General features: G+C 43.1%; 1 protein-coding gene across 2 annotated transcripts in view; it reads right to left on the bottom strand.

Moving 5' to 3' along the window:
* The window catches only part of EDARADD (EDAR associated via death domain), a 65,530-nt gene extending 45,354 nt beyond the window's left edge, over window positions 1–20,176 (bottom strand). For both annotated transcript variants that reach the window (XM_036919318.2, XM_036919320.2), the window contains exons 1-3: window positions 20,043–20,176; window positions 10,791–10,849; window positions 7,103–7,142 (exon numbers count right to left, since the gene is read on the bottom strand). In XM_036919318.2, the coding sequence (XP_036775213.2) occupies window positions 7,103–7,142; window positions 10,791–10,849; window positions 20,043–20,073 (130 nt within the window). In that variant the 5' untranslated portion in view covers window positions 20,074–20,176. The remainder of the gene's footprint in view (window positions 1–7,102; window positions 7,143–10,790; window positions 10,850–20,042) is intronic.
* Window positions 20,177–22,444: the final 2,268 nt, after the last annotated feature.

Below are 22,444 nucleotides of genomic sequence, written 5' to 3'. Positions count from 1 at the left end.
GCAGAAACCTTATAGGCCAGAAGGGAGTGGCATGATATATTTAACGCAATGAAGCAGAAGGGCCTCGAACCAAGAATACTTTCTCTGGCAAGATTATCATTTAAATTTGAAGGAGGGATTAAACAATTACCAGATAAGCAAAAGATGAGAGAATTTATCTCCCACAAACTGTCACTACAGTGTATTTTGCAGGGACTGCTATAGAGCGAAGTGTTTCTAAGGATAGACAGTGGTCACCAGGAGTAATAAAACCATGGTAAAGAAAGTAGAACAATTAATTACTAAGTAAATGCAAAATTAAATCAACTACCCCTAAGGTCAGTTAAGGGACAGACAAAGAGTACAGAATATGATACTTAATATATAAAGAATGGAGGAGGAAGAAAAAGGAGGAGAGAAAAGAAAAGTACTTTTAAATTGTGTTTTTAATAGCCTACCAAGTGAGTTAAGTTAGATCTTAGATAGTAAGGAAGTTACCCTTGAACCTTTGGGTAACCACAAATCTAAAGCCTGCAATGGCAATAAGCACATACCTATCAATAATCACCCTAAATATAAATGGTCTGAATATACCAATCAAAAGACATAGAGTCACTGAATGGAAAAAAAAACAAGACCCGTCTAGATGCTGCCTACAAGAGACTCACTTCAAACCCAAAGACATACACAGACTAAAAGTGAAGGGATGGAAGAAGATATTTCATGCAACTAATAGGGAGAAAAAAGCAGGAGTTGCAGTAATTATATCAGACAAAATAGACTTCAAAACAAAGAAAGTCACAAGAGACAAAGAAGGACATTACATAATGATAAAGGGGTCAATCCAATGAGAAGCTATAACCATTATAAATATCTATGCACTGAACACAGGATCACCTACATATGTGAAACAAATACTAACAGAATTAAAAGGGGAAATAGAATGCAATGCATTCATTCTAGGAGACTTCAACATATCACTCACTCCAAAGGACAGATCAACCGGACAGAAAATAAGAAAAGAGACAGAGGCATTGAACAACACACTAGAACAGATGGACCTAACAGACATCTACAGAACTCTACACCCAAAAGCGACAGAATACACATTCTTCTCAAGTGCACATGGAACATTTTCAAAAACAGATCATATACTAGGCCACAAAAAGCCTCAGTATATTAAAAAAGATTGAAATTGTACCAACCAGCTTCTCAGATCACAAAGGTATGAAATTAGGAATAAGTTACACAAAGAAAACAAAAAATCCCACAAACACATGGAGGCTTCACAACATGCTTCTAAATAACAAGTGGATCAATGACCAAATAAAAACAAATCAAGCAATATAGGAAGACAAATGACAACAATAATTCAAAACCACAAAATCTGTGGGACACAGCCAAGGCCATGCCAAGAGGAAAGTATATTGCAATACAGGTCTACCTCAGGAAAGAAGAGAAATCCCATATGAACAGTCTAAACTCACAATTAACAAAACTAGAAAATGAAGAACAAATGAGGCCCAAAGTCAGTAGAAGGAAGGGCATAATAAAGATTACAGCAGAAATAAATAAAATCGAGAAGAGTGAAACAACAAAAAGAACCACTGAAAGCAAAACCTTGTTCTTCGAGAAAATAAACAAAATAGATAAACCACTACCCAGATTTATCAAGAAAAAAAGGGAGTCTAAACAGAATCAGAAATGAGAAAGGAAAAATCACTATGGACACCACAGAAATACAAAGAATTATTACACAATACTATGAAAAATTACATGCCAACAAACTGGAAAACCTAGAAGAAATGGACAACTTTCTAGAAAAATACAACTTTCCAAGGCTGACCCAGAAAGAAACAGAAAATCTGAGCAGACTAATTACCAGCAAGAAAATTTAATTGATAATCAAAAAACTACCTAAGAACAAAACCCCTGGATCAGATGGCTTCACCACTGAATTTTATCAAACATGTAGTGAAGACCTAATACCCATTTTCCTTAAAGTTTTCCAAAACGTAGAAGAAGAGGGAATACTTCCAAACTCATTCTATGAGGCCAGCATCACTCTAATACCAAATCCAGGCAAAGGCACCACAAAAAAAGAAAATTGCAGACCAATATCCCTGATGAACATAGATGCAAAAATACTCAACAAAATATTAGCAAACAATTACAATTAGCACACATAATGTAGGGGAGGGTGGACGGGAAAGGCAGTGTAATACAGAGAAGACAAGTAGGGATTTTATAGCATCTTACTATGCTGATGGACAGTGACTGTAATGGGGTATGTGGTGATTATGGGGGGAATCTAGTAACCACAATGTTGTTCATGTAAGTGTATATTAATGATAACAAAAAAATTAATTAAAAATAAATTAAAAAAAAATATTAGCATACCGAATTCAAGAATATATCAAAAAGATCATCCATGATGATCAAGTAGGATTTATTCCAGGGATGCAAGGATGGTACAATATTAGAAAAACCATCAACATCATCTACCACATCAACAAAAAGAAGGACAAAAACCATATGATCATCTCCACTGATGCTGAAAAAGCATTCAACAAAATTCAACATCCAGTCATGATAAAAACTCTCAACAAAATGGGTATAAAGGGCAAGTACCTCAATACAATAAAGGTCATATATGACAAAACCACAGCCAACATCATACTTAACAGCGAGAAGCTGAAAGTTTTTCCTTTAAGATCAGGAACAAGACAAGAATGCCCAATCTCTCCACTTTCATTCAACATAGTACTGGAGGTCCTCGCCATGGCAATCAGACAACAAAGAAATAAAAGGCATCCAGATTGGTAAAGAAGAACTTAAACTGTCATTGTTTTCAGAAGACATGATATTGTACATAAAAACCCTAAAGAATCCACTCCAAAACTACTAGAACTAATATCTGAATTCAGCAAAGTTGCAGGAGACAAAACTAATACACAGAAATCTGTTGCATTCCTATACACAAACGATGAACTAGCAGAAAGAGAAATCAGGAAAACAATTCCATTCACAGTTGAATAAAATACCTAGGAAGTAAAAGACCTATACTCTGAAAACTACAAGACCCTCATGAGAGAAATTAAAGAAGACACAAATAAATGGAAACACATCCTGTGCTCATGAATAGGAAGAATTTATATTGTCAAATGGCCATCATGCCTAAAGCAATATACAGATTCAGTGCAATCCCTATCAAAATACCAACAGCATTCTTCAACAAACTGGACCAAATGGTTCTAAAATTCATATGGAACCACAAAAGACCCCGAAGAGCCAAAGCAATCCTGAGAAGGAAGAATAAAGCTGGGGGGATTACGCTCCCCAACTTCAAGCTCTACTACAAAGCCACAGTAATCAAGACAATTTGGTATGGCACAAGAACAGACCCATAGACCAGTGGAACAGAATAGAGAGCCCAGATATAAAGCCAAGCATAGATGGTCAATTAATACATGATAAAGGAGCCATGGATATACAATGGGGAAATGACAGCCTCTTCAACAGCTGGTGTTGGCAAAACTGGACAGCTACATGCAAGAGAATGAAACTAGATTATTGTTTAGCCCCATACACAAAAGTAAACTCAAAATGGATTAAAGACCTGAATGTAAGTCATGAAACCATAAAACTTTTAGAAGAAAACACAGGTAAAAATGTCCTGAATGTACACATGAGCAACTTCTTCCTGAATGCATCTCCTCAAGCAAGGTAAACAAAAGCAAAAAGAACACATGGGTCTACATCAAACTAAAAAGTTTCTGTACGGCAAAGGCCACCATCAACAGAACAAAAAGGCATCCTACAGTATGGGAGAACATATTTGTAAATGACATACTGGACAAGGGGTTAACATCCAAAATATATAAAGAACTCATATGCCTCAACACCCAAAAAGCAAATAACCCATTTAAAAAATATACATAGGATATGAAGAGACAGTTCTCCAAAGAAGAAATTCAGAAGGCCAACAGACACATAAAAAGATGCACCACATCACTAATCATCAGGGAAATGCAAATTAAAACCACAAGGAGATATCACCTCACACCACTAAGGATGGCCAGCATCGAAAAGACTAAGAACAACAAATGCTGGCGAGGATATGGAGAAAGGGGAACCCTCGTACACTGCTGGTGGGAATGTAAGCTAGTTCAACCATTGTGGAAAGCAATGTGAACATTCCTCAAAAAGCTAAAAATAGCAATACTATTTGACCCAGGATTTCCACTCCTTGGAATTTATCCAAAGAATACAAGTCCTTAGATTCAAAAAGACATATGCACCCCTATGTTTATTGCAGCACTATTTACAATAGCCAAGAAATGGAAGCAACCTAAGTGTCCATCAGTAGTTGAATGGATAAAGAAGATGTGGTACATATATGCAATGGAATACTATTCAGCCATAAGAAAGAAAGAAATCCTACCATTTGCAACAACATGGATGGAGGTGGAGGATATTATGCTCAGTGAAATAAGCCAGGTGGATAAAGACAAATGCCAAATGATTTCCCTCATTTGTGGGGCATAACAATGGAGCACAACTGAAGAAACAAAATAGCAACAGACCCACAGACTCCAAGAAGGGACTAGTGGTTACCAAACGGGAGGGGTTGGGGAGGGTAGGTGGGGAGGGAGGGAGCAGGGGATTGAGAGATATCATGATTAGTGCACAAGGTGTGTGTGGAGGGTATCACAGGGAAGACAGTGTAGCTCAGAGAAGACAAATAGTGACTCTATGCCATCTTACTACACTGACGGATAGTGACTGCAATGGGATATGGGGGGGGGGCAATAATATGGGTTAATGTAGTAACCACATTGTTTTTTCATGTGAAACCTTCATAAGAGTGTGTATCAATAATACCTTAATAAAAAAAAGTGGATTAAAAAAAATTTCTGGCTATGTGGTTCCTTACATGTAAGATAATGTATTTCTTTGGAGATAAGAAACTATGTGCTTAATAATACTGTTCCCCAAGAATAAGGACACAGGAAGGATCCAGAGGATGGTTTCAACAGTAATGTAACTTGTAAACTCATCACCATTTTAATTAAGGTTTTGTAAAACTCAAATTCTAGGACATGGTACAGTTATTGTAGTATCAAGTTGCTAAGCAACAATCTTTTTTTCTTCAAAACAGGTAATCACATTCAAGGGTAGTAAAAAAGATTTTCAGACAGATCCAGCCATGACACTAGATTTCCAGAGTCACTGCAGCTCAGTCTTTGTGTAAAAAGGTTCCACTCTTCCCACTTTGCTAGGGGAGCTTTCAACATCCTCAGCCCTGATTTTTCACAATTCTTGGGTTAGATTTCTTTCCACCCCTGTTGCTGCTTGTGTGTGCCAGGCACCCTTCCAGAGGCATTTCACTGCATTCTCAAGCACCCTGGAAGTGGACGCTAACACTGTCCTCCGTATGCAGCAGACAGCAAGCTGTCACCTGCTAGAGCCACTGAGAGCAGAGCAGGGCCCTATGGCTGCTGGTTGGTTCTCTCTGCTATCCTCACTGGCAGGCAAACCAAAAGCTTTAGCTTCCTGGGCAGGCTCTTAAAGTGAGTCTGCGGTCCAACCTTACTCAGTTATATGTTAAAATGCAGGTTCCTGGGTTTGACCCCAGACCCACCACATCATGATTTCAGGAGCAGCTGGGCCCAGAATTGTCATTTTAAGCAAGTGCTGAAATGATTCTTCACTGCGCACTGCAGTCTAAGGAGCACTGCTTCCCATCAGTCCCAGGTTGCCTGGCTTGCACTTTTTGGCTGAACTGGAGAATTGGAGGATTCAGGACTCTTGGAAGAGAGAAGGGGGATGTAAACTTGTCAGAAGCCTCCCCTAGTACAGCTGAGATTTGGACTCAAAACTAGCCTTCAATCTCTTTTGCCTACACCACTGCCACTCCCAGGACATGCACACATTGCTAAAGGAATGAAATTCTAATGGTGTAATTGCAGGAAGCAGGGAAAAGAAGCTGCAATGGCGGGAGGGGAGACTTGGCATAACCCCAGACGTAACCACAGGTGGGCCCTGGCAGAAACTGCACTCCCTACCCTCCAGTCAGGGGACACTATGACTACCCACACCGTGAGAACTGCTGGGAAAACCCACATTATGTGTGCAGGGAAGGCCTACCTCTCAGGAAGCAGTGGGCCCCTGCCTTCTCTGAAGCTGATCAGATCTGATGGTTCCCACTCCTCCTCTCTGGGTTGTCATCAGAGCACAAGGTAAATGCTCCAAGGGGACAACCAGTACCTGGCCTCTGTAGTGGAGACAGCCTTGCAGATCATCCCGCAGGAGGAATTCGGAAAGACTGAGACCTAGCCCCGTTATGGTACCTACTATGCCTAAAACATTAGTCTCTGGCTTATAAAAGAGAGCTTTTATTGCTTTGGGACATAATAAGTATCTCTTGTCTCTTGGTCAAGTAAGAAAACCCTCTTTCTCGCGGTCTGAGTGGAACTCACTCTCCACCCTCCCCCACCCAACCACAGGGCGCAGACCTGGCCACAGACCTCCACCTTCCTGAGGACAGCAGCTGATCAGGGACGGCCACGCGACACAAATGGCCCATATCACAGTTGTCCCTAATACCGCTCTGGGGGCCAGGGCAAAGGCTCTCCTTCCCTGCCACCTGAGAGGTGCCAAGTAAAGCCAAAGGTGTGGGGATTACCTTCCCCACCATGTAGGAAAAATCTGCCCAAGAGCGGAAACTACAAAGAAGAGAGAGCCAAGCGAGAGTGACTGAGCCCAAGGGCATCACTTAAATGCTTGGAACCAGCAATGTCCAAAGGCCCTAGGCCAATATATCTCTCCCCTCTTTGTAAAACTAATTTGAGTTAGGTTTCTGTCACTTACAACCCAGAGTCCAGGCTATTCTCATTTTATGCATGTTAAAAACACCATAGGAATTTAATGTATAATTTGTTATGAAACAATTTATAGGTTTAATAAGAAAATTTATGCCTGAGATAATTACTAAGTCATGAATTAAATGATCAGTATGTTTCTTTTTGTAACTTTAAATTAGAAAAATTACCTTGACTAGTGCTTTGTCCAAGATATTAAAATAATCACAAGTTCAAGTAGTTATATTAACTGTACATACCTTTAGGGAGTCCCGTATCTTGAATGGGGTATTTGTCTGACTGTAGAAACCAACAAAAGAGGAAAGTTATTTTTAAACACAGTAGTCAATTATAAGATCAAAGTGAATGGAAAGCTTTGTATTGGGGAAGTTATGATATTCATTTAAAATCTTGCAAGTTTTTAGTTTTGGACTTATCAATAAGCCTGATCCACTCTGCTTGTTTTATTCTCAATTTATAAAATAAAATCAAGGTTGACAAGAAGTTAAAGTTAATGTTGGAACATGAAACAGAGTAAGCCTTCCTGATTTCCTCAGAACCACACTTCCTTTCTTTTCTGTAGCATTTACTCTCTCTAATCTACTTCTTGCTCTTTAAAATTGAAGAGCATTTATTCTCATGAATTACAGGGATAGACCCATTTCTTCTCACTTATTCTGTGACATTCATTTGGGTCAACAAGCATGTACTCTGGACAATTCTCACTTTTGTGGAGCTCTGTCCTGGGTTGAGTAGGACAAAAGGCAACTATCCTTTTGACAGCATAGACTTACAGATCAGTTACTCACTATGCACAATGATGCACAGTTCCTCAATGCATTGGCAGGGGGCTGCGCAGCTAGAGGGAATTCAAAATAACAAATGCTCTTACAATCATATATTTCTTCTTTGTTGGTACCTACATGCAGGTATCAATTGTTCTGGAAACTTTTACTTCAGATTAAATAATGCAGTCATTCTCTGAACACAAAAGAGTGAGAGTGTGTCCTACTTCCCCATCCAGTCCCCTGCCCCCAGCTCAGCTCCTACTCTCCACCCATCTGGGCCTTTGTATCCACTGCCCTCCAGCCTTCAAAAAAGTTGTACCTTCCAACTTTTCCGTAGGTCTCCCCAAGTCTTCCTCTGACAGAGGAGAAAAAGAAAAGTGGAACCAAGGATTTTGTTTTGAACACCTTTCCTTAGAGTTCCTTTGGAGCTAGGCAGTAAAGTTTCAGAACCTCTAGAAATCTCCAACCTTCTTTTCACAAAAGAAATCCATTAATCACGAAGAACAGAAAAGTCAAATTGTTTTCCCCCACATGAAATCCTTCTCAGTTCTTCTCCCCAGAGCAAGGAAAACACACTTGTTGCTGTAACATTTATCAGGCCAAGTTCTTGTTTATTTCCTCAGATGGATGCTGAGGTTTTCAAGACAAGGAACTATGATCTTTGCATCCCCAGATTTTGACTCAGTGTTAATTAAACACCTGCCCAAAGTCTGCATGAATGAACAAACAGGCTGCAGCAAGGGGGGTCTCCTGGAGAGACCGACCTTGGAGCTTGGCCTGAAGGATGCCCAGGACTCAAATGACTGACAGGAAGGCGCATGGCAATTGCAGATGGCAGATGCGAAGGAGCAAGTCCAGGCAGCCTGGAGAGTGACAGGAGCAGAAGACCGTCAGCCTGACGCAGAGATGCATGTTGGATGGAGAAAGAGGAAGAGGAAGAGTGGGCTGGATATGAAATAATGGAACCAGTTTACACAGAAGACCCTGGAAATGAGGCAAAGGTAGGGAGCCATTCTAGGTCCTTGGGACATTGGCCTATCAGACATTGCTGCCTGCCTTGTGCCCAGCTCTGCATATGAGAAGATGGTCAGTCTTGAGGGAAATCAGACAAGCAGACAATTCCAGCACAGTGTGAAAATGCAGGGACTGGGCCATGCAGAAGGATGTGCCTGAAGGTCCCAAGGGAAGGCAAAGAGGCTGAATTCAGAGACAGGGTATGCCCTAACTCAGGGGGGCGCGCAGGAGCTCATTAGGTGAGGAAGCTGAGAGTTTCCTTCCTGGTGGGAACAGCATGATCATTATCCTAGGGAAGAGCAGTGAATAGCTACATGCAGCTGGCTCATCGAGGGCTGCTGAGTAAGTCATGGGGAACCTCACCTGCCATGACAAGGGAACATGTTTAATCCTGGGAGCAGCAACGTTGTGGGTTGAAAAGTGTCACTCCAAAAAGACACGTTGAAGTCCTAGGCCCCAGAACCTCTGAATATGACCTCAGTTGGAAATAGGGTCATTATAGATGTAATTCATTAAGATGATGTCATACTGGAATAGAGTGGGTCCTTAACCCAATATGACCAGTGTCCTTGTCAGAGAAGAGACACCCAGACTCAGATACAGGGAAAGACGGCCCCAGAGGAGCTGCAAGCCAAGGAGCCCGTGGGACTGCCAACAGCCCCAGAGGCTGGGACAGCCGAGACAGGGGTCCTCCCTACAGGTTTCAGAGGGGCATGGCCCTGCCAGCACCTGGATCTCAGACAGGCTCCAGAGCTTGAGACAATACACTTCCATCGTTTAAGTCACCCAGCGCATGGTACTATGTTATGGCAGCCCCAGCAAACTGAAATGGGGAAGGTTTGGAGAAATCACTTTGCCCCCAGCATGGAGAAGTGAGCAGAGGTAGCTGTCACACAGGGTGAGAGAGAAGGAGACAGCTCTGAGGGAGAAGCTGGTGTCAGGGAAGTGAGTGGGGGACCGAGATATCCCAGGTGGGGCGGTAGGGAGGAGAAGGGCTGGGCCAGTTGAGTAACACTGTAGGGAACCCAAAGGCTTAGGAACAGACCAGCGGAACGACAGGAAGTGACCACAGGGTCAATCGGCACTGTTTTTATGAGAAGTAAGGGGCAGGGAATTTCCTCAAATTGATTTCCACTGTGTGTCAAGGCTTTACTCCCTGTGCTGTCCTATTGCCAAACTGTGCAGTGGTAACTAAAGGACATGAAAACATGCCTCTTGAATCACCAAGGACTTAAAGACATGCAAATATATTGTTCAGTGTATTTTATGTCATTCTAACTAAATTAATTCATCAGGTTTTTCATTGCTCCAAACACTGTAAAAAAGGAGCGTGTCTCACACTGTATGCAGAGTGACCCATGCCATGTTGTCCATGCATTTACCTAGACAAGGAAGAGCTGTGCAGGAGAGTGGGGCTCCAGTCTGGTTGAGTTCACACAACTCAATTCACTTTCATTTCCTCATCTGTAGAATGGGGATGAAGTACCTGCTCCACCATCTCATAGGTCATTTGGAGGATGGAAAGGAACATACGTCAGGTCACAGGGAAGCCTTAAAGCAGCAGATGTGCCACAGAGTGCATGTGGGGAGCGCAGCAGGAAGGTGAAGCCAGGTACTGAGTTTGAATCCTGCCCAGGCCGCTTCCAACTTGGGCAACTTCCCTCACCCCATGCCTCAGCTTTTCATCTGGAAACTAGGCAGTGCCTAAACCTTCTAGGATTGTTATGGGGATTAAATGCAGCAACCCAGGTAAATCACACAGCGTGGGTCCATGTGGCACAGACGCAGCCCCCAGGTACTGTAACATAGTTCTGCTTTTTGGTGCAATCACGTTAGATATTTTGAATTTTGGAGAAGAAAAAACTACAAGTAGGCAAGTACACAAAGACCTCACATAATCTAAGAAGTTCGCTTTTGCTATGTGCAAAACAAGGACAGAATCTAATGCCATTTTTTGCCTGGAGAAATCCAGAGTTTATTATGTCACAGAGATGACCATGATAAAGAAACTTATCTTGGAAAAATCTTATCTTGGAGGGTGTCTAATCTTCATGTAAATACTGAGGAATAAAAATGGTAAGAGATAACAAAGAGAAAAAAAGGAAAAACAAGAGTCTCCACCACTAATGTAATATTTGTAACCTACCGTGTTAAAGGATAAAGTGCTAGGGTCTGTATCTTCCACTGGCTCCTTTGCCATAAGATCTGTAAAAAAACAAAACCAAAAACAAATGTAGAGTATTTTCTTTAAGAGCACAAATGTGTTCTTTGATAACTGTCTTCCTATAGATGCAAGTTGCCCTAGCCAAGTCGGAGAAAAATTTTACTTTCAATCATTAGTGGAGATAAAATAAGAAGGAATGGGTTCAAACTGCATCAAGAAAGATTTAGACAAATTTTATTTTTTAAGAAGCACTATTTTGGAACAGTTTACTTACAAATATTTACAAATAATCAGAAGTTGCAAATAACCACAAGTTATGCAGACATGATATTGACTCTTTTGCATATTGCATTCGATTATAATGAGCAGAAATTATTTAATTCTGACTCTTGCTTCTTCCCTTATTTGCTACTCTTTTTTTTTTTTTTTGTAGATAATTATTTTTTATTGAAGGGTAGTTGACACACAGTATTACATTACATTAGTTTCAGGTGTACAACATAGTGATTCAACATTTATATACATGACAATTCTAGGTACCAGCTATCACCATACCAAGCTGTTACAATATCTTGACTATATTCATTACATCCCGGTTACTTATTATTTTACCATTGGAAGTGTGTACTTTTTTTTTTTTTTTTTTTTTTGTGAGGGCATCTCTCATGTTTATTGATCAAATGGTGTTAACAACAATAAAATTCTGTATAGGGGAGTCAATGCTCAATGCACAATCATTAATCCACCCCAAGCCTAATTTTCATCAGTCTCCAATCTTCTGAGGCATAACAAACAAGTTCTTACATGGAGAACAAATTCTTACATAGTGAATAAGTTCTTACATGGTGAACAGTACAAGGGCAGCCATCACAGAAACCTTCGGTTTTGCTCATGCATTATGAACTATAAACAGTCAGTTCAAATATGAATACTCATTTGATTTTTATACTTGATTTATATGTGGATACCACATTTCTCTCTTTATTATTATTATTTTTAATAAAATGCTGAAGTGGTAGGTAGATACAAGATAAAGGTAGAAAACATAGTTTAGTGTTGTAAGAGAACAAATGTAGATGATCAGGTATGTGCCTGTAGACTATGTGTTAATCCAAGCTAGACAAGGGCAATAAAACATCCACGTATGCAGAAGATTTCTCTCAGAACAGGGGGGGTGAGGTTCTAAGCCTCACCTCTGTTGATCCCCAATTTCTCACCTGATGACCCCCCCTGCGACTGTGCCTGTCTTAGGTTGTTCCTCCCTTGAGGAATCTTACCCGTCTCTGGCTAACCAGTCATCTTCCGGGGCCATACAGGGAAATGTAAAGTTGGTAAGTGAGAGAGAAGCCTTATTGTTTGAAATGGTTAGTTTTTTATTTCTTTGCAGATTTATGCCCTGTAGCTTCTATGCCCAGCATTTGTCTTGAGGTATCTTTACCGCTTGGAAGAATTATGATACTCGGTAAATTTGATATGAGGCACGAATTCTATTTAAGGGTTGTAATTAGGAAGGAAGAAGAAAAGCTATAGAAGTAGCAGGCGGAAGAAAACATGGGAAGATTGATTATTTCTTTGATATATCTTCTTGTAGAGTAACTTCAGCATGTATAGGTTTTAAGCTACTACTTAAATTGCGCACACACATTAACATAATAGGAGTATAGTTACATAACCAAAGCTTACCTGTAATTACCAGCCATCTCCAGTGAAACCAAGAAAACCAGTTAGGCACCTTAGGCATTTGTGAAAACTTATCTATGATATGGTGGATATTGTCCAACTGAACTTGAACAGTCTGAGAGAAATCAGACAAATTAAAACAACCTACTCCTGGGGAATGTTCACATCCCTTATGTTCTTTTAACAGTAAATAGTCTGTAGTTGTAAGATTTTGGAGCGCTACAATTTGCACTTCTCCTAATTCTTGGTTGAGTTCCAACAGTATAGATCCAGTCAAATTTGTTGTTTTACTGTATGCACAGGCCAGCTTAGATATCTCCTTCCTCATTCCCATGGCAAGTCCAGGAACTGGTGGGATGAGTGCATCTACAGCTGTAGCAGTGCGTGGATCTTTGTTGGGGTTTTTTGATGATCATCTTCTGGCATGAGTCTTCCAGAGAGTATTTGCTACTCTTTTGAAATTCATTTTTATCAATTTAAAATATTAAGCTTTGAAATGTGGCTTAGGTGAATTAATAAAGTTAGGAAATGCCTCACAGAATCTTTATCAAAAAAATGTGATTTTGATTTATCAATGTTGTTTCTAATGTTTTATACTTGTTGATTTAAAGAATTTATTAAGGAAATAAAGAAACAGGTACAGGCCTTGGTGGGGGCCACCACTAGATATTAAAAATCTGTAAAATTAGAAAACAGTTATCCCTCTCCAAGACACTATTAGCCATCTGCCAGAAAACTGCATAATAAAAACCAAATCTGTTTGAGTGGGATCCTCTAGATTTGTGCAGTGCACAACCAGGAAAACCTTAAGTGGCAGCCTTGGGCCAGCCAAGATTCAACTTTCATTTTTTCCTTAGATCTTCATTAAGTACATACTGTGGATCAGGTACTAGGCCCAGGAAATGCCTTTGGGGATCCAAACAAGCATGGCAAGATGACTTAGTGAGATAATCATTCACGTTTGTTCTCCCTAGATGTTTCCCTTCCAGAATGTGTCTGGGCTTTCCACCTTTCTTTCTCCAGTGGGTGTTGACAATGTCCAAAAGAGAAGAGTGTAAAGGAGAATTTTTCTCTGTTTTATGACAGTCTAGTCACTGGAGAGATTAAACGAGGTGGCCCCGAGGAATGGGGATGACGGAGAGAGCAGGGAATAAACGCCTGCAGCTTCATGAGTGGAGGCTGTGCCCTGGTCCCTGGCTGAGCCCAGAGGTGGCAATACGATGCCAGGGAGAGCACAAAGGGGGCTTACCCCTGGTTCCAGGCTTTACAGCCCTAGCAAAGAAATCTGTGACTATGTATGGTACAGAAACAGATGGATCTCAAGGGTCTTCTCTGGCTCAGACAATGAGGGCATCAATGCTACCCCAATGCATTAAAAATTCAAGGCCCCTCCCTAGTTTTCCAAGCACTACTTTATTCTCTCAGATTCTTGTGTGACCCTAAGGAGGGGGCCAGGGCCCTAGTTGGGACTAACATGGAATTTCCTGCCATCCCAGTGGAATATAGTCTCAGATTTGGATTTAGATCAATATAAAGATGACAAGAGCAAATTGTGTTGCTGACTCCACCTTGAGTTTACAGAACTCCTGCTGCCAAGTAAAGGTGATTATAATACAGAGCATTTAGTCTTAAGACAGTGGAAGTGAAGAATGATCTGGAAACACACAGAAGAGCACATGTCTGAGGTGCACGGTGGGAAGGTGGGAAAGGACGGATAGAAAAAAGCCTGCAGAGGAATTAGCATCTGAGTCCAGAAGGATGAGTTGAAGATAGCAGGAGAAAGGGTTGGGAAAGGAAGGCATTCTAGGCAGAGGGAATAGCATAGGCGAAGGCCTAAGAAAGGGAAAGAACATGACACATTATTTACTTCAAATAGGTCCAGCCCACACCTAGGATGTGTCTACACATGCATTTGGTTTTCTAGTTCCTCCTTCCCATCTTTCTCACATTCTGGTTCCTGGCTGGGGAGGAGCTGGTAGAGGCCTCCACTAAATAACCTCAAGATCCTTCTTCTGCCCCCCTCACAGCCTCATCTCAACGATTTCATTTTCACTCCAGTGTACCTGGATGAAAACATTTGAAAAACATTACCTCCACCAGGGGTGTGGTATTCCAGCAGGTGTCAACAACAAGGGAATTTCAGGTCAATGGGCTGGACGGCCTTGGCATGTGGGGTGTGGAAGGGTGGGGGTTCTAACTGCCCCTGACAGCATCCTGTGCAGACACTGCCTGTTACATGGCAGTGTTAGTCCTACCTGTGTCTATGACAAGTTAGTCCTGTTTCTTACAAAAAAATTCATATGAGAGGAAGGAAAAAGAAAACAATCATGAGGAGGAACATGGAGGAGATGGTGGGAAAGGCAGAAACAGCAGTGATGTTGCCAACAGGACAGTGAAAGGAAGGCCTTGCGTGGAGAGGACCTGGTTCCTCGCTGCCAAGCGACTGAGGGCTAGTGGTCTGGCCTTGAGCGAGTCTAGCAATGTGACCCTGCATGACTTGCATATGTGTTGGCAGCCTGGGGCTCTTCCTCCGTAACACGAGGGGCCCGGAGGGCTGGCTCCCATCTCAGCTGATCATCGTTATTCTGGCCAGGCCAGGACTGGGAACCACCAGGCTGGATGAAGTCCCACTGCCCACAGAATATAGCTGGCTCTGTGATACAATGGAGCATGTCTCAGAAGGTTACAGGGTGGCAGGGAGACATAGGCAGACTGCAAGTGTGGAGGCCCGATGTCTCTTGTCTGGAATTTCTGAGAATAAATGGAACTTGGGATGGGACAAGCACATGAAATGCAGGGTGTTTTTGTTTACTGAAGCAGGACAGCAAAGTGAGGGGCAGTCAGGAAAGGCAATGTATTTAGGACCGATATGGCAGGCACTTTTAGGGGTTTTATTTTTTTCATTCGAGTGGTTGTGACTGTATCAGCCTCTGACACAGATCGGCTGTGGATGAAACTCTTCCTATGTATTATGGCAAATCTGGACAGACCCAGGTCTGTTGTGGCTCCCCACATGCTCCACCTGATGCCATGCATCACCGGGTGACTGCTGTGCCTCATGCAGAACTGCCTGCATCCTCACAGGACAGGGTGCTGTGCATCAAAATTCAGAGCAGGGCTGATCCTTCTTCTCAGACTGGACTAGAAGTAGGAAGCTGTCCTAAAGTATTTCTGAGAGAGCTCTTGGAGTTGCATGTTTACAATATCCCTAAGTATAAAGTCTAACAGTCTATTTAGACATTTTAAAAGCTTATTTTTAAAGGCCCCAGGTAACAGCAGGCTAGGCCCCCAGGCAAGGCTCTGGTATCAGGTGGGACACGGGGCACAGAAAAGCCAAAACAGAAAAGTGGACCACGTGAGTTCCGAGACTGTGAGACCAGCAGCCCCCCACGCCGGGTGGGCCTTCTTCTGGCTCCAGATGAAGTTGTGCTGTCCCAGGCACTACTTTTCTCTAAAGCGGCCTCGGCTCTCCCAGATCAGTGCCTCTAAACAAGGCATGGTGACCGCAAATTAGCTGGCAATTGGCAAAGGGGATCTCAGCAAGGGCAGGAGAAAATGATGTGTAATTTGCACCAGCATCTTCTGTAGAGTTCCTCAAAAGTTATGAGGGAAGCCCATGGTGAATGGATGCAACATGGCCCCTGGGCGGGCACCTGGCCCGGCTCTCAGAGGCCTTGGGTGAACACAAGCTAGATGGATTGCACAGGCATTTGTTTCTCTGGACCTCGTGTCCCTAATCTGTGAAATTCATGGTGAAGAGGGACTCCATGTGCCCTTCCAGCCTTAAAGGTCCATCAGTGGTGAGAAGTAGAAGAGCTCTCAGAAATCCACGTGCCAGTGCAGACATATTGTTTAATGTGTCTTCTCCTTGTCTTCAGCAGCACCCCTGCTCTGACATCCTCAGACCTCAGAGCAGAGGCTAAACAAGCCAAGAAAAGACCAGGAACCAAGAAAGTGTGTCCTAGAGGGACTTTTCTGGAGGGTGGCCGAGCATTAGGAGTGTCAGTCAAGCACTTGTTCTGCAGAGACAATCAAACTGAGGGGCCCGGGCAGGGGAAGAGGAGGGAAGAAATGAAACACAGGGACAAAGGGGAGAGGCAGAGAAGGGGACAATCTTGAAGAGAGGACTCTTATGAAACAGAGGTATTGTAAGAAAGGAAAAGAAATGAAGTGGGCACCAGAAAACCCTCTTGGAGGCAGAGGGAGGGAAGAAGAAAGGGAGAAAGAAAAACCACAGCTGGCCACCACTTTCTGGTGGATGTGGGATAGAACTGGGTGGTCCCACTTTTCAAACAAGGGTGCTCCTTGAAGCGGTTCACCTGTTCACTGTTTCTGCTCGCAGCACTACTGAAATTTATGAGGAAGGCAGGTTGCCACCTCAGACCTATCTGAGCATGCAGGGGGCTGGGAAGGGCGTGTGACAGGTGACATGCCACCTAAGGGGCCCTAGGGCCTGAGCTGGTCTCTAGGGTCAGGGCTCCCAGCCAGCATCCTCGCTATGCAGTGCAAATGACACCCGAATAACAAACGGGAGAACATGAAATGACGTGCTCATGGCTATAGGCACTTGGCTCACTACAATGAAGCAAAGGATGGTACCACTCCTCAGCTCAGACTTTCAAAGCCTCTTTCTTTGTTTCTGTCTCTAGTATCTGTATGAACACAAACCAGATTTTACTCATATTCACATCAGACAGACAATTCTGACTCATTCCCTGTTAGACTGCTTATCAGTAGCAGAAACAGTGAGATAGCTACCCTGTACCAGCAGGACTCTTTTTCTTCCAAATGACCTCAGTAGTCTTGTAAATTTTCTCCGTGTGAAACAGTTTTTTAAATTAAGCCCATAACATAGTATCATAATACACATAAACCTCTGTTATATGCAAGTGGCTATACAAACACCTTTTTTTTTTTAAACTTTACAAGGTAAATTCAGTTAACACATCTAAATTGATGAACACATTCCTAGGATGTCATCATGGGGAGTTTTTTCTGCTCAGTTTGAAGCATCTGGTGAAATTGTATGTCTTTCATTCATCACTAAGGTGTTAAGTGTTCAGCCTGGGTTTTACTATGTGCTGGATATTGTGTCAGGTGTTCAAGATAAGCTGCTGAGCTCGACAGATGTGTGATCTGCCCAAGAGCCTATAGCCTAAGGGAGGAGAGAGAGACATTGGTGAAATGATCACAGCTAGAAATGCCAAAGAGAAAGGAAGGTACAGGGTGTACTGACAGTGGATAACATGGTGTTTGATCTACGTCACTTTGGTGCTGAAATCTGAAGGATACATGGGAGGTAACTGGAGTCGGGGGAGGTGAAGGAGCCTTCCAAGCAGTGAGAAAACCTATGCAAAGGCCTGGAGGCAGAAAGTCTGTCAAGGAAACAAGAGGAGACAGTGTGGCTGCAGTGCAACGAGGCAGGCACAGAACCGGCACGACTCGGTTGAAGGGACAGGTAGAGATGGATGTACAGAGCATGGAAACCAAGTAAGGACTGCAGATTTGCTGGAAAGTCAAGGCAGGTTTCTTAGTAGTGAAACGACAGGAACTGATTTGTTTTTAAAAGGTCACTCTGGCCACCTTTTGGTGAACAGGTTGGTAGAAGGCAAGAGTTGGGGTGAAAACACCAGTTGGGAAGTGAGTGCAGGAAATCAGATGCAGGAGTATGGTAACTTGGTCTGGGGTGGAGAGGTGAAAATTCCAACAAGTTCCACATATTAGCACTTCTTACAGAATTGGAAGGGGCAGGTGGGTGTGTCCGAGAGGTTACAGACACTAAATGAGATGTTAGAAAGGGGAACTCATTTTAAACCCCTTTTTAAAATGAAGAAACCTTCCTCTGATTGATAGAATTCCAGAGTGGGAATGGACATGAGGACATCTTTCAGATGCTTGAACATGTTCAATCTCTGTGCAAAGTGACAAGATCTCCACCTTAGAAGTCATGCCCCTTTTTGTAGGAAGTCAAGAAGATTTCACCTACAGGTTCGTGGCCTACCTCTCAAAGTCAAGGAGATAGACTCCTTGCTAACGACATCATCATTTCCTCGGTTCTCTCATTATGTAACATGGGCTGGCATTTCCGTGTCCCTTTGTTCCACGTTGTAAGCATACATTTTTGCTGGGACAAGCAGACTACAAGTGTCATCCCCACAGTTCTAGCTCCTGCAGCACCATTACTGTTGTGTAAGATCTTATTAGCTCTGGTGGCCTGGTCACATTATTGGCTCACTGAGGCTTTTTATACACTGTGTACATTTTTATACATTGTATAATTAAGTTACATTTCCCAGGACCAGCAACCTCTGGTGCTTTTGTGTGTGTGTGTGTGTGTGTGTGTGTGTGTGTGTGTGTGTGTGTGTGTGTGCAGAGATTTTACATTTATCCCCATTCAATGGATCCCTAGCATGATCTTTTTGAATCTACCTCACCATCATCATTTAATAAGGCCTGCGATCACTGGTAGTAAAGTCTGGTCTAACACCTCCCAACATCTTGTCAGTTAGGTTCTCAGAGCAGGAGGTCCATGTGGGGATAGGTGGGATGGGGAGTGGTAGGATTTATCCCTTTATTTCCCTTCTGTTTTTCCAAACAATAGATATGGGGGAGGGGGAAAGGTACCCAGACAATTTCTTTTCCATCTCCCATCCAGGAAAATCTCCCAAACCCCGCACATCACAATGATCATTTAGCTGTCTTCTGACCTACCTCCAGACACTTCGTCTCCTCCCTACTGCTCAAGCCACAGATTTTAACATTCACGCTCTATCCATGCCCCAGCCCAAGAAATAAAATACAAAGCACATGCATCTAAGCAGCTGAATGCGGTTCTGCGTCTGTACATCTGGTTCTCTCCCTAGTCTTTCCAACCTCAACAAAACTAGAAGCAGCTCAGGTGTGCTCTGGGGGAATCTATCATGTATGCATTTGTGTGTTCAACAAACATTTATTGAGGAACCGGTCTGGGTTATGGAAGAACAAGGATAGAGAATTCCTGGGAGTTGAAGACCGAGGAGGATTTTAAATTCAAGTAAGAGATTAAAGAAAAATCTAGAGTCTGATAAACACACATTTTAAAATAAGGATAGAACTAGAGGCCATTATTCAAAGGCCTCTGTAGGTAGGACACCATAGGTGGGATCTGCCTCTTGGTTTTGTGGATACAAATCTATGAAACAGATCCGAGGGCCAACATTTAGAACAAAACTACTTAAAAGTGAAATGAGACAAGAGAAAAGGTGGGAAGTCGCATAAGTCGGGGAAAGAATGAACCAGCTGGGGGGAAACTGCAGCCCGCCCGCTGCGCTCTCTCCGGCGAGCGGTGTGAGGGACTTGCTCCAGCCTGGCATCCCCAGTCCTGAACAAAAGCGGCCGCGGAGTGGAAGGAGGGCGGCAGCGCCCCGGGCACGCGCGGGGGTGACCAGGGGCAGGGCCAGGGCGCGGGAGGCGGGGGCTCTGGGCGGCCGGGGCGCCTCTCGGGGGTCGCGGCCCGGGCAGAGCTCAAGCCCGCGGTCCCCCTCTAGGTGAGCGAGCGGCTCCGCCTCACTTTACCTGCGCGCGCAGGGTCGTCCGGAGAAGCCATGCGGGCGGGTGGCGCGGCCTCCGGGACCGGGCCGAGAGCGCGGGGGCGGGGAGCGCAGCCCGCAGCGCCGCCCGCCCGCGCCGCGCCCCCTCCGGCCGCCGGTCCTCCCTGCCGGGCCGCCGCGGAGCCGCTGGCCGTCCGCCCGCTGCGGTGGCGGTGGCGGCTGCGCTCCCCGCTCCGTGCCTGCCCTGCGCCGGGACGCGGCCCTTCGCGCACGCCCGGGATGGGATGCCTGGCGGCGACGGGGTATTTAAACGATTTCCTGACGGCGGGGCCGGGGAGGCGCGGCGTGATGGCACACGCTAATAATCCCCAGTCTGACTTTTCTTTGGCATTAGATCACCTGACCTCAGGGTTGCGCAGCACAGAGGGAGTGTGAGCGGGGCGCCTGATCCGCGCTCGTTCAGCGGCTCTAGAAAAAGCTGGGGTTTCTCTCGGAAATGCTGAATTGGCACGCAAAAACTGAAGCAAAGCTAAGGTTAACTAAAAGGGGGTTTATCCCAGATTTACCCGAGAGCACAGATTGTAATCGTTTACTAAGAATATATTTAAGATTGTTGTATTTTAACTAAACCTATCATCAAGAATAAATCTACTATCCAAAGGTTACAGGCGATTTAAATTTAAGAGGGATCTGACGGCTTTTAAATGATCTGTGTCTGCCTTGGCTCATAGAAATTAAACCAATATAAGATTGTATATGAACGATACTAAAGTTAAAAAAAAGAAAGACTAGAAAGGAGCTGGTTTGAAAGAGACAGCGTAGTAGCTTTTGGTCACAGTAAAGCCTCATTTAAAGAGGCAGCCTCTGGCTAAGAACCCAGCTCTGAAAAATGCAGGGAAGCAGCTTGATGACCAAGGGTCTGCTTCAGGCCTCTCCGCATCTGTTTAATAGTTTTGAGGCCGGTGTCACTCTCCAGATCGGCGGCTTATTTTCTGGACTATGACATGGAAAAATAAGAGTCTCAGAGAATAGGGTCCTGCTGTGTGTCTCAAATCAGTAAAACCTTTTAGAAGAAAGCTTTCTGGGAATTTGAGGGTGGGAGGATAAACTTCCTCTTTGTCTGCCTTCTGCTGGGAAGGGAAATTTTTTTAAAGGGTATTTTTTTCTTCGACTCCATTCTGAGGTTTAGTTTATGGTTCACTCTGTACTTCGCATGAAGATGGAATGGTCTCTGAAGTTGGTGGTCAGGAACCACATGTCAAGTTGAGCTGTCTTGTTAGCAACACAACCTCAAATATTGCTCTAAAGCTAGTTTGCTTTTCAAAACCCTCAACTATCGATAATTCATGTTTTTATGGCTCTCATTCTTTAATGTACCAAATAGAAGATAGGTGTCAGAATGCTCTTTGAGGTTAATTTTTTGTAAAGAAGATGGCCTGTGTACGTAGGTTACTACTCCTTTTCATTCCATTTCCTTGTACCACTTTTCCTATGAGTTACAACCATAGCCCATCATTATTTGTATTTTTCACATGTGCTTTGTGAACTATGAATTGTAATGCAAATGGAGCTGTTAATTTATTTTTAGTCTTGTAATTTATGAAATATTAATTTAAAAGCAATTCTCAACCACCAGAGTTCCCAAAGTATTCCCATACAATCTGTTTGCTGTCACACTGTCCTTCCGCTTTTGCTTCTATTGTTGCCCAACGAATGTTTTAAAATATTATTTAAAATGGACATTTTCAATGTTTCTTAATAGCACCTACATACTCATGAATCTCAGAACACAAACATGGAGGTAGAGAACATGGTAATCATGGAGTCAGATAGGCTGGATTTGACTCATGGTCTGGTCACCACTGAGTTTTTGTTACTTTAGCAAGTAACCAAATCTTCGAGTCTACAAGAATTTGCAGGATTGTGAAAGTTCAGTGAAATGATGTATTTTTTTTATGTATTCATTTTATGCCATTTGGGGTGTTACTTAAATTTATGCAACCTGAGATTAAAAGTTACATTATTGGACTATATACTTTCTCACTTCAAAGGGTATGTGCTTGTGTACACACAAATCCAGCAAACTGGGCTTCCTGGCAGGATCTAGAACCATGGTGGTCCTGCATGGATTCAGGACTATCATAGACATCCTACATTCTAAAATGGGACAGCCCCTCAGTTGAAGTTGCTTGATAAACCCTTGTGGAATTGAGTGTGGTGGAAGAAACCTCTATAAGAATTAATAAATCCATTTGTTTCCTCATTTTTAGAACAGATATTGGTTCAATTTTGTCCAGAGTGTGGTAAGGCAATTGTAATGGATCTCAGTTATATGGCCTTCTAACTTCTCATCAGAATGCTCCAGTTTTCTTCTGGACACCACTGTTCTTGCTCTCAGTCCAAGCAATTAGGTGCTGGCAACCTAAC

The sequence above is a fragment of the Manis pentadactyla genome, chromosome 8, assembly GCF_030020395.1.
Source record: "Manis pentadactyla isolate mManPen7 chromosome 8, mManPen7.hap1, whole genome shotgun sequence".
Taxonomy (NCBI): domain Eukaryota; kingdom Metazoa; phylum Chordata; class Mammalia; order Pholidota; family Manidae; genus Manis; species Manis pentadactyla.
This window is presented reverse-complemented; position numbering and strand designations above follow the sequence as displayed.